The sequence below is a fragment of the Hippocampus bargibanti genome, linkage group LG01, assembly GCF_051943395.1.
Source record: "Hippocampus bargibanti isolate YZ-2025 linkage group LG01, ASM5194339v1, whole genome shotgun sequence".
NCBI lineage: Eukaryota > Metazoa > Chordata > Actinopteri > Syngnathiformes > Syngnathidae > Hippocampus > Hippocampus bargibanti.
This window is the reverse complement of record NC_142734.1, coordinates 7,285,330-7,298,092: the sequence shown is the minus strand read 5'-3', so window position 1 is coordinate 7,298,092 and position 12,763 is coordinate 7,285,330. Positions and strand designations below refer to the sequence as shown.

The 12,763-nt window shown below is 41.4% G+C and overlaps 2 protein-coding genes across 4 annotated transcripts; both read left to right on the top strand.

Moving 5' to 3' along the window:
- Nucleotides 1–125: 125 nt before the first annotated feature.
- dnajc22 (DnaJ heat shock protein family (Hsp40) member C22) lies at nt 126–4,490 on the top strand. Of its 3 annotated transcripts, none has more exons than XM_088989794.1 (4): nt 126–192; nt 448–1,101; nt 1,169–1,461; nt 3,361–4,490. In XM_088989794.1, exons 2-4 carry the CDS (start codon nt 552–554, stop codon nt 3,535–3,537), a joined length of 1,020 nt encoding a protein of 339 aa, XP_088845920.1. In that variant the 5' UTR covers nt 126–192; nt 448–551; the 3' UTR covers nt 3,538–4,490. The 3 variants fall into 3 exon arrangements, with proteins under 3 accessions (XP_088845920.1, XP_088845837.1, XP_088846004.1); XM_088989711.1 differs by having other exon boundaries at nt 172–226; XM_088989878.1 differs by having other exon boundaries at nt 172–230.
- A 1,597-nt stretch (nt 4,491–6,087) lies between these two features.
- ikzf4 (IKAROS family zinc finger 4) lies at nt 6,088–11,898 on the top strand. The gene is given in 8 exon segments (XM_088989588.1): nt 6,088–6,148; nt 6,229–6,309; nt 6,397–6,663; nt 6,741–6,908; nt 9,658–9,813; nt 9,925–10,056; nt 10,999–11,148; nt 11,151–11,898. Coding segments are annotated over 8 exon segments (1,659 nt in total). The 3' UTR covers nt 11,795–11,898.
- Nucleotides 11,899–12,763: the final 865 nt, after the last annotated feature.

The window sequence follows — 12,763 nt, the reverse complement described above, 5'->3', positions numbered from 1 at the left end:
GATCTGCATTTTGGAACGTTATAACAACGTGTAGAGTACAATACGCAGAGGTCGTTCAAGAGCCATAAAGGTTGATGAGTATCACGTGGTGAGTTTCATTGTCACGATCCAAAGTCTAATCTGTTGCAACAACATGCAGCAACTTTAACAGAAGAAGGACTGAATAGGATTGGGTTTCACGATTTGGACTCAGTAAGTGAAAAGAAGACAAAGCAAAACATCATTGGCAAGTACATAAACTGTTTGGATAACATTATAGTTTATCAATACGGTCAAATCATCAAAATGTGTTTTTCTGTTTTGTTGCTGTGATATCTTACTGCTGTGTATACAGCACTGAATTATTTTATGAGTGAAAATCCAACATTATGCGACTAACCTCTTTTTTAAAACTGTATCGTGATGTTTATAAATGCGAGGGTTCTGTCTTGTGTGTGTTTTTTTTAGATATGAACCCTTACAATGGACACAAAGGCCATGTGTCTCCTCCCACAGATACTCACTGAGCATGTCTAATTGTGACCCGTACCAGCAGTGATCATCATCGCAAGATGGTCAAAAGTATCATGGTCACCTACGCCCTGTGGGCAGTGGGTGGTCTTTTTGGCCTTCACCATTTCTATTTAGGAAGGGACAGCCAGACTCTGTTATGGATCCTAACCCTGGGAGGTTTCGGAATAGGCTGGATCAGAGACTTGATACGTATTCCAACATATGTTACTGAAGCCAATCAGGATGCAGAGACAAAGAAAAGAAAAGCATCAAGGAATCTCCCTCCACCAGTAAACCCGGTTCGATTCGCCGGCCAAGTGTGTGTTGGGGTCTACTTTGGCACTGTGGCCCTGATTGGCCTGAGAACCCTCAAGTACTTTGACTTGATCGTTCTGCCTTTATGTGTGACTGTTGGGGTGCACCTGGTGTCTACTGTTGGCCAACAGACCTCTCATCTCCCCAAAACGCTCATGGCTAGTTTCATAACTTCCCCGATATTCTATGGCAGCACTTTATCCCCTTTGCCCATTAGCCTGGCAGCCAGTGTCACTGCCACACAGCATCGCCAGTACAAGAAACCATCAGCAGCAGAGGGCACACGAGAACTCGGTAAGACCAAAATGCTTCATTCAGTCAAAGTCGTTACCATTACTGATTGTGTATTTGGCACTTTCAGGCCCACGGCTTTGCAGGCTGAGTCTGGCTCTGCTGGCATTTTCTGCTCCATTGGCATACTGTGTTTTCCATAATACCACCACCACGTTGTATTACCTGTCTGACTGTGTGGCAGCACTGTTGGATATGTTTTGGTTCTTCCCTTGGCTTCGAAGTGTGCTGGAGTACATTTTTTTGATGCCATATCGCTTCCTGTGTGTCTTTACTGGAGGCGGCTATTATGAAAAAGCCTGGACAAGGATGCTGGAAATACTCCTCAAAGACTACAATGAGCAAGAAAAAGAGGCACTGAAGGTGAGTATGTGCTTTGATTTTGGAAAGGTTCTAGTGTAGACCAGTGGCGGGCCATGGGTTTTATCGCTAGGTCTGAATAAATCCAGACTGAAAAAAGGGTGGTGTGGTTTACTACAAGTCCACTAGAGGGTACCATGAGCCAGGAAATAACTGACCAACCTTTCTTAATGATGTAATTTTTTTCCTGATAATAATCATACATTTTATTTGGAAGCGCCTTTCAAAACTCTCAAGGACACTTTACTGTCCGTCTTGAAAATGGCATTGACAGTAAATGTCCAACCAAATCCATTTCTGCTCCTCCTTCAGCCATTGTGGGTTGACAAAATTGCTATTAAATCAAAACAATATATTTGTTTATGCAACTCGCTACCCATACAGTGTGCTAGCTCTGGCCAGTATGCTTTGTCACTAACGGCTTGTGATCAAAGCAGATTTCACAAACTATGATTAGCTATTGAATAGCCAATCATAGTTTGCAAAAACTCTGATGTTGACCCCTTTTGGGTTGCCAACTTAAAGGACAACCAACATCACTTTTTTGTTTCCTAACTGACATCAGAAAAACTTTTTATAGCATCTAAAATACCCAAAACACGCAGGCTGATATTTTTAGTCAAATGCAAAACACCAATACAAATGACTTAAAGTGTCCAAAATCTGCAAAAAAACTGAGCTGCGAATTGGGCATTTTCAGAAAGTCCCGCCCCCAGTTTGTGACGTCACGCCAAGACGTCTTGCCTTGCTCGAGAATAAAAACAATGGTTTCAGATTCGGAGAATATACTTTCTTGTTAAACATCCAGTTATAAATATGATTCAAATAGTTCTGAAAAGGAAAGTATAAAAGTTTGCAATCGATTAAAGAAGGTCTTCCGCGTCATTTTGAGTGCTCAAGACTGATGTGTAGTGTCACAGAAAATGCAGACGATGGCGGCAGAGCTCCGTTGGAAATAGGTTTATTATTCAGCTTGGAATTTTTGTGTAACATACAACGATTCACCATTTTCCTTCTAATTTCGCCAGCAACACGAAGTTTTCAGACCAAACAAAGTACCGCAAAACGCATTGAGGTGATGCAAGGTATGTCCTTTCTCAGTCAGGGGCGGTCCTTCAGTGACGTAGGGTGAGGACACCAACTCAAAAACAAGACTTCCGGAATATTCAGCGTGAGTCTTAAAACGTAAAATATAGCTAAATGCGGTGGAATCTTTGTAAAATACACTCAGTAGAAGTCAGTTGAAGCGATTTTACAAATTATGGACACAACTTGTCTGGAGACGTTGGTTGTCCTTTAAAATCTGATTGGTTATAAGCAACAGTTTCGACACATTTGATGTGACAGGGCCAGCAGAACTGATTGTGAAGGCAAGTGAATTAGAAATTTCTCCATTGTGAGACTAATAATGGTTTCATAACTTATCTTATATAATGGAGCACAATCCATATTGTATTTTTTCATCTTCCAATGTAACCAATTATAGAGTCCCGTCCGTTTCAATCGACACTGGTTTCTTCATAGATGTTCTAACTTCCTAGTATCCTTTTCAAACTTTATTTTCAAACGCTGCATTTATCAGCATGGGTTTTATTGCTTCAAAGTTGAAAAGGTTTCTTCAGCTGTCATCTGTACTACTTTGAAGGTGTCGGACGTTTCGCTCCTTGTCCAAGAAACGTCAGCAAACTAAAGTCTTACTGGTAGTAGCAAACTTTAGTTTGCTGACGAAGTTTCTTGGATAAGAAGCGAAACGTCCGACACCTTCAAAGAAGTACAGATGACGGGTGAGGAAACCTTTTCCTCGATGGACCACTCCTGTACGACTGAGAGCTTACACAGACGTATTGCTTCAAAGTGTTATTTCAAAAGTTATATATTGACTGTATGTACTGTTTATTGCAGGTTTTGTCGCTAGGAGGTGAGCCTTCACTTGAAGAGATAACCCGTGCCTACAGGACGCTTGCTAAAACATGGCACCCAGACCATAACCCCAGCAAGGATTCGGAGGCAATGTTTATGAAGATCCACAGGGCCTATGAGGTTCTTCTACGACATCACAAGCCGAGACGCTTCACATAGTTCCTGAGAACAGTTGGCACAGATTGTGCCCCCGACTGTAATTTTCATCATTTGCGGGGAAAAAATGATCAATTTATCATTTTGCTTGCCAAAGTTTTACTCGACAAATTATTTAACATCATACTCTAAAATGTGATTTGGTTGATTTCAGCCAAAAGAAACTGTATGAATAAATTCAAACAGTGTTATTTATGCCCATGACCTGCTATACATCGCCAAAAATATACTCAGTATATTTAAAGCAACCTTGTAACAAATCATAAATACGAACATCAAATTCTTTCTACATCGTGCAAAGAACCTATCCTGTGACTGTAAATTTTCCTTGAACGGTTTGAAAGGCGCTTAGAAGTGAAATCTATTATTATTATTATTATTATTATTATTATTATTATTATTATTATTATTATTATTGTTATTATTATTGTTATGGTTATGGTTATGATTATGATTATGATTGTGATTATGATTATGATTAGCGCAGAAAAAAATATCCTGTGAGTGTAAAGTGTCCTTGAGAGTTTTGAAAGGTGCTTATAAATGATATGTATTATGATGATGATGATGATAATAATAATAACAATAATCATCATCATCATCATCATCATCATCATCATCATCATCATCATCATCATCATCATCATCATCACCACTGTATTGACTTAAACATTGACGATTGCGGTGCAGATCTCTTGAGAAAATGGTACTTTGCTTCCCTCTAGTGGCGTTTTATCCACCCTTGAACTATTTTATTTTTTCTCAATGCACAGCATTGAATATTGTATACATTGCTGTATACTACCTTTTCTTGTTTACCATATCCAGTATTGTTACGGGGACATGTTTTTTCAGATGTTCAAATCGATGTTATTTAATGTAGAATTTAAATATGTGGTACTACTTATAAAATAAACCACATAAACAAATACACAATCAAAAATAAAATGATCAAACCTCCGAGAATGTTTGTCAATATTTTAGGGCCTTTTAATCAATTTGCATCCACATATTATGCGTATCGATGCATTCGATAATCCACAGCCCGGAAGTTGTTTGGGGTTCCCAGGTAAAAAAAAAAATCCGAGCAATGCTGCGGTTGCTTTGAAAACAAACCGCAACCCAGACAATTCTAAGGAAGGCAAGAACGAACCGCGACCAGGTAAGGAGGCGCGTTGTGGACTCGGCGAACACGAAAACAGGCTCCATCGAGTATTATTTGCAAGCTTCTTTTTTTCCGCGAGAGTTGAACGCGGTGAATGCAATTCATCTTGTGCACTGCTGCCATAGCAACGGCGCGCTAGAAACATTGAAGAAACATTGCATGGCATCGCCGACAGTTGAACGTGTCTCGACGCTCGAAGCTGACAGCCGCATGCGTGCTGGTGGCCGTCTTTGTCAATCATGTCAGCCGCTGTTTTTAATCTGTCCAGTACGTAGCTCTAATAATTGGACAAATATATTGTATCTGTACAGGCCAGATAGTTATTTGCAAATATAAACCCTGTGTTCGCCTTCCCGCTTCGATGAACGATTATCAGTCAAGAATCGGCGCGAGAGTGCCCCCCACCCCAATACGCCCACCATCCTGACTCCCCGACGAGACATGCCCTGGTGTGACTGGCGCGTCTGCATCCGCGCCTGTTGCTCTCTAAGCGGCCAGAGGCAGCATATTCACTCGTGTTCAATTTTTAGCCTCCTCTTACCACCACAGCCCTACACTTGTTTGTGCATAAGGTGCGGCATTTTCCGTCGCCATAGGCTACCATATGATAATACTACCGTGAAAAAAGAGAAGGATTCCTTCACTAGGGTTGAAAACATCCATAGAAATTAGTTGAATTCAATTTCCTATGTTTGGTCAGTGTTGGTTAAACTTGGATCATGCATGCCACATTCTGACTCAGTAAACGGTTTCTGTCAAATCCCATCAAATTGGACATACACTACAAACCAGTGGGTTTCATCGCTCCGATGGACTGATTGTGTTTTCTTAACATGCCCCTGTTGCACCAGGCAATTTGGTCTCTATCAGGAGGCGAGATTTAAGACCAAGTGATATCTGGGCAGCAATGTGCTGCCCTGATATCTGTGGTGGATGTCATCGTGGCTCATTCATTTGAGTTTTTGTTGTGAATATCCTTGGCCAGACCATTTTTTTCTTGCTATCAAAATTTTCACATACAGTCATGGAGGCACTCCACTGAGTGAAATGTGAAAGTACAGATAACTAATGAGCATATTGCCAATGCCAGTTGAAGTTCAGTGTAAAACTAAACATAAAACAAATTGTTACATTTTTATTAATATGGTATTATTCTTATTTTTCTCTTTATTGTCCGTGTGCCTATGCAAATATGCGCTTAAGTGATGTCTGGAATAAAGTAATGACTGTCATTCATTCTCAAACCACATTGCGGATGAATCTGCCTGAAATAGTGCAGGCAATGCCTGATCCTAATATGAAAAATTCCAATAGAGATCTTTGCATTATGATTTCCTGATAGCCAATGTAGTATTCAAATTTGACACCATTCTTCTTTCATTGTGCAGATGCAGGCATCTGGTGAAACAATGAATGCTGATGACTGCAACGGATGCTCTCATGCATCAGGTTACGATGCATCAGGATGTTAAACACACAGTCCATTTGCCCGTGCAGACACCCAAATTTCACTTTGCCGTCTCTTTCAGGCAGTGGCCAAGTGTCGGCGACAGAGCAAGACTTTTATAGTCCACACAGTCAACAGTCCTTGGCCCATTGCTCCTTTGCAGGTTTGTTTTTAACCTTCCAGCACAGGCTTTTTAAAAATTTATCTGTAAATGTATATTTGAAAGGTACATTAGATTTTCAACACCCAGAAAACTCCATCAAGGTGGAGCTGGGGAGTGAAAACAAATCCTCATCACCAAACAACCGAGAGAGTGACAGAATAAATCTGATGGAGGAAGGGAGCACAGAGCAAGCTGAGCTCCGCCAAGGAAATATCTACAGTGAGTTGGGCACTTCAAATAGTGCTTCTTCGCCCGGAACAATCCGACTTCCGAGTGGAAAGCTCCAATGTGATGTGTGCGGAATCATCTGCATCGGGCCCAACGTGCTGATGGTGCACAAGCGAAGCCATACAGGTAACGAGAGCCGAGCGAACAGTTAGCGCCTAGAACTAAAAATGGGCATGTCTGTCCGTGTTTTGGTTGGTTATTAGGTGAGAGGCCTTTCCAATGTAATCAGTGTGGAGCTTCCTTCACTCAAAAGGGCAACTTGTTACGACACATCAAGTTGCATTCTGGAGAAAAACCTTTCAAATGCCCCATTTGCAACTATGCTTGCCGGAGGAGGGACGCCCTAGCCGGACATCTACGGACCCATGCTGGTGAGTTCACTTGTGTGAGACAAATATTCATGCTAAACAAAAAGAGTCAAATATTCATTTTTGAAAGACACTGTCAGATAAATGTTGGTTTAACAATATGTTTATTGTTGTGATAATAGTTTGTAATAGGGCTAAACTGCTCGGTATCACATTGAGATCTACTCCTGATAGTTTGTGTTGTAATATTCAAGATCTCTAATTTATTTATATTTTTATTATATGTATGAGATACAGTATGTACATCATTTAGCGGCTAAATTATCGCGATCGACCAGTTGATAATCAAGGTAATATCGGTAGCTCGCATGACAAGGGGATGTGACAATCTCACGAATGGCCCTATACAAATAAAGTTGAGTTAAAAAACGCTATCAGCCTATCAACAATCTTTTTACTTAATTGATACAGCGGACAACCAATCAGATGACATCTCATTTATTAGGTACACCGTGCGTGCTCGAACAACGCCCATCAAACAACCGTTGCAAAGTTCACTAGCTAGTCGTTAGTTACGTCCTAATTTTTCGCTCATTTTTCCCTCTTAAACGTAAGATATTGTATGAAAATGGGTGGGGGAGCTGGACCAAGTAAGAAGAAAAAAAGTATCACTTTCATACGGAATGTGAGTCGTACTTTTTTTTCACGATGACATTTTCAAAGTGCGTTTGTATCGCCAGTTGTCAGTGAACTCGGGTAATGGCAAAAAATACATAATGATGTTGTGTTGTGCAACAAATGCGGTTATACATCAACATAAGTTGCAAGAATCCTCAATATATTTCTCAATAAATATAATGGGTAGATAATTTTGACTTGGTCATTTCAAAAGTAGCTCCCATGCTGAAAAAGTATGAGCACCCCTGATTTAGCCTAATAAGAGAATCAAAATATGAGAAACACATTACAACGTGATGTGGGGAAATTTCAAATTTCACTGAGTATTTCACTGAAAATTCGAGTATACACACATTCGATAATCGAGTATACACTGTTCGATTATCAATCAATTGTTTTTTGTCTGAGGAAAGCTTCTGAAAAACTGAACTTTGCTCATTAATTCTCACCTCACTCACAATAACCTCTACGAACAATTCCAGTCTGGTTTCCGTCCCCGCCACAGCACTGAATCAGCCCTCATAAAAATCACGAACGACCTTCTCATAGCAGCAGATACCGGCTCCCTCTCTATTCTCATCCTTCTTGATCTATCTGCGGCCTTTGACACAATTTCTCACCCCATCCTGCTCAACCGACTCTCCACTCTAGGCGTGACACACACCCCACTCAGTTGGTTTCACTCCTACCTCACTGGCCGCTCACAGTTTATCCAAATTACCTCATTCACTTCACGGTCCTCCCCTGTGTCTTCTGGTGTGCCCCAAGGTTCTGTCCTGGGGCCCCTTCTCTTTATTATATACCTTCTTCCCCTTGGTGATATCTTCCGCAAATTTGGAATTCATTTTCACTGCTTCGCGGATGACACCCAGCTCTACCTCTCCAGTAAACCCGACGCCTCTCTTCCACCTGCATCCCTTACACTTTGCCTCTCAGAAATCAAATCCTGGTTTTCTCATAACTTTCTCAAACTAAACAGCGAAAAAACTGAACTTCTCCTTGTCGGTACAAAATCCACCCTTCACAAAGCAAACAGTTTCTCTCTCACCATTGACAATTCTACCGTGTCCCCCGCCCTTCAGGTTAAGAGCCTGGGTGTCATCCTTGATAGCACACTATCTTTTCACTCCCACATAAATAACATAACCCGGTCTGCATATTTTCACCTCCGCAATATCAATCGTCTCCGTCCCTCTCTCACCCCTCACACCACTGCTATCCTCGTCCACAGTCTCGTCACCTCCCGTATCGATTATTGTAATTCACTTCTTTTCGGGGTCAATCAAAAATGTCTCCATAAACTCCAACTAGTCCAAAATTCCTCAGCCCGGATCATCACAAAAACCCCTCATTTCACCACATCACTCCTGTCCTCCAACAGCTCCACTGGCTCCCTGTTAAACTCCGTATTGAATTCAAGATACTTCTGTTTACATTTAAAGCCATCCATAACCTTGCCCCCCCCTATCTGTCTGACCTAATTCAAATCTCCGTTCCTACTCGGGCCCTCAGATCCTCTTCCTCCCTCCACCTCTACACGCCCTCTGCCCGTCTCACAACGATGGGGTGCAGAGCTTTCAGCCGCTCCGCTCCTAAACTCTGGAACTCACTTCCACCCAACATCCGCAACATTGACTCCCTTCCTACTTTCAAATCTCACCTGAAAACCCACCTCTTTAAACTTGCTTACATGGTCTAATTTATTATGCTGTTTTATTATTTATTGCTTTATGCATGATTTTACTGTTTTGTGTGTTGTCTTTGTTGTAAAGTGTCCTTGAGTGTTCAGAAAGGCGCTTGTAAATTAAATGTATTATTATTATTATTATTATTATTATTATTATTAATGTTAACTTGAGGGTTTTCACTCCAATGGGACATTGTGATGGTAGGTTAGACGCTGGTTGTAAATGGGGCAATTAATTTTAAACATTTTAAAGTATGACAGTAAAATATCTTCTATTTCATTTGATTAATTTTTATTTTATAGTATGGCTGTCACGGAAATCATTTAACACGACACTGAGTATTTAAGAACCATTTTCCCAAAATGACATACAGCGTATGGTTTTTTTTTTTCCATCATCCTGGTCACAGGTCAATTTAGACTTTGTTTTGGATTTTGTAATTACAGTTTCTTCGCCACTGGGGGGAAAACCTTTTAAGTGTGTCTACTGTAGTCGGAGCTACAAACAACAGAGCACACTGGAGGATCATTTCGACCGTTGCCACAGTTTTCTCAAGAGTCACGACCAGAAGGCAGCAGTCACCTCAAAAACATCCCAGCAGAGTAAGACACAGCACAAACAACTTAATAGCACCTTTGCAACAGTTCATCTGAGGACATTCAATTAGTCACGGATGTTTGTGCAAAGACAGTCATTGTGGATTTTATTGGCAGATGATCCGTCTGTAAATATGGAGACAAAGGCTAAAACCACGCTGGACATCTCCAATGAGAAACAGCAGATTGCGGATAGATTAGCTGTTAATATTACAAAGCGCAAGAGGTCAACGCCACAAAAGTTTCTGGGTATGTTATCTTTGCTGATTCCATATATTAAATAGATTACAGATATCATGCAATTATATTTCAAATAAATAGCAACCAGCTGTGTTAAAGATGTTATTAAAATAAGAATTAATATTGCATTTAGTTAATCAATTTTCTGCATTGATTCAAAGTGATTGATGCCCACTTGTTCATTAATCACATTGATTAATAAACCGAAACAAATATTACCATACATGCTTACAGCGCTTTGAATCTGGCTTCCTACACTCATTCAGTGCCAGACGATGTGCAAAAATGTGTCCACTCCAGTGCCAGGGTTTTTGTTATTTTCACCGAAATTGCATGACCCACAGAATATCGAATTTTAGAACTACATCAACACTAAATTCAGCGTTAGAAACCTTAGACTCTCTTCTTTGATCAGAAAAAAATGAGTTAATTCCAAAGTTATATAGGTCTGGAGTTATCTGAGCTTGGAATGGGGGCAGCTGTCCAAAATACATGCATATTGGTTGATATAGCGCTTGCACAACAGCTGATACTGTACCAAAGTGCTAACATGGATAAAAGGGAAATTCTGCCACCTCGTGGAAGGGAAATACATTGCTAGAGGTCTGACCAGCGCTTTATTGGCACCCACGCAAGAAAAACCAAAACCCAAACAAATTAGGGAATTGTGCTCCACGTCACACTTTTCAATTCCCGAATAAATGCGGGAAGGACAGCGACTTAGTTGAATTCTCCCAAATCACATATCGCTACTGTGCGGGGAATGTTGAATGCAGTTGCAGCAATCATAATGCTTCGTTTACCTTCATCTACCAAAGGGTCCGATTCCTAAACAAGGGCATCAGGATACGCCAATTGGTGTGCTGCAGTGCTGCTGCTCTGTCATCGAATGAAGAGCCCATTATGTAAAAACATGGTCCATTGACCTTTGCTGGTATTTGGTGTTCCTAGCTGACGAGCACCTCCATGGAGACCTGCTCGAAGTTCCTTGTGACTTGTCTTCTGGTTCAGAGAGGGAAGTGGAACATATGAAACCTCATTCAGCTGAAGACTCCACTGGTTTGAGTAGGGTACCTCTGCAAGACTCCAGAAACAAACGAAGAATGGTGTGCCTCATGCTGCCTTCCCATCTGAGCTGCATGTCGTCATGGGCTCCACTGACAACATTGTGCCTCCTCAAGGAGCTTCGGGTCGACTCTCAACTGTGCCTCCTGGTCTGTCTGGTCAAGCAGCAGGCGAAGGGTGTAACGGTCACCCTTTGGTTCACAGCCACACAACCTCACCTAACGGTTGTCCCGACTCTACGGATACCGAGAGCACAGCAGAAGACCTCAGCACAAGGGCTGTAGTCCACACACGTACCTCCAACAACAACCAGCACCTCCACTACCAAACACTAGCACTGCCCTACGGCCTCTCCACCTCCAGACTCGGCCAGGCGAAAGAGATGGACTCAGAGTGGGATAACAGAGTGTGTCCATCACCTCCCACCCCAGTGAAGAGGTGCACTGGCTCACCGCTCTCTTCCACGGAGAAAGTGCAGGTGTTGGACAGGGACGGACAACCCGTACGCTATTACCACTGCCCCCACTGCCGCATCCTCTTCCTGGATCATGTTATGTTCACCATCCACATGGGCTGCCATGGCTTCCATCAGCCCTTTGAGTGCAACATCTGTGGCCACAGCAGCCGGGACCGCTATGAGTTTTCCTCACACATGAGTCGAGGAGAGCACCAACTGGCCTAAGGAGAGCCGCAAAGGTTGACCGTCGAGAGCAGTCCCTGGAGGCGTTGCCAGCTCATGTTTGCTCAGCTTGAAACCCCCAATAAAAAATACTGTATACTCTCTCTCTCTCTCTCTCTCTCTCTCTCTCTCTCTCTCTCTCTCTCTCTCTCTCTCTCTCTCTCTCTATATATATATATATATATATATATATATATATAGTAAAGTCTCGTTATATCGATATCGGTTATATCGATAGTACTGCTTATTACGATACTATTTCTATGAACGCAAGGAGAAAATTTACATGCCGCAGGATCGGATATATCGATAGACCAGTTATATCGATATTTTTTCAGACTCCCGAGAATATCGATATAACGAGACTTTACTGTGTGTATATATATATATATATATATATATACACACACACACACATACATACACTGTATCTTTTTTATATTTATTTTTTTACATGCAGACTGTTTTGTCATTCTCTCGTCAATCATTTACATGTGAAATAATCTATTCCGATCTGGCGTTAACATAAATCACTGCTTTTACTGAGAACAAATGTGTAACGCACAGATTAATTTATAGGAGGAGATTGATTGTCAATTTACCACAGTCGTTGTGACAATCTTTATGCTTTTCTGAAAGGAACAGCTTGATAACAAGCACTTACAAGAATTGAAAAGAAGCTCTCCCACTGTCGACCAACACTGGTTGGAAATCACCAGATCAAGTGTGTAGACCACGTCACATTTAACTCAAGTCAGAGCATGCGCAGCCTGGCTGTTCCTATTGAACAGCATGCATGACTCATCGTCGGATTGGCATCGGGAATGTACAAACCCTGTCAATCCAAATTAAAATCCATTCGGGTCTGATAAGCGAAGCAGAAGCGGGCGAAGAATCATCTGAGAGCAGCATTTACAAGTTTATTGTGGCAAATGATGTAATATGATTGATTGTACTCGCTTATTGAATTAT

Bases quoted from the DNA above. Each gene is read 5' to 3' on its own strand.
- dnajc22 (XM_088989794.1), top strand. From the start codon at position 552: ATGGTCAAAAGTATCATGGTCACCTACGCCCTGTGGGCAGTGGGTGGT. The intron at 1,102-1,168 runs GTAAGACCAAAA...TGGCACTTTCAG, and splicing joins AGAGGGCACACGAGAACTCG to GCCCACGGCTTTGCAGGCTG. The intron at 1,462-3,360 runs GTGAGTATGTGC...TGTTTATTGCAG, and splicing joins AAGAAAAAGAGGCACTGAAG to GTTTTGTCGCTAGGAGGTGA.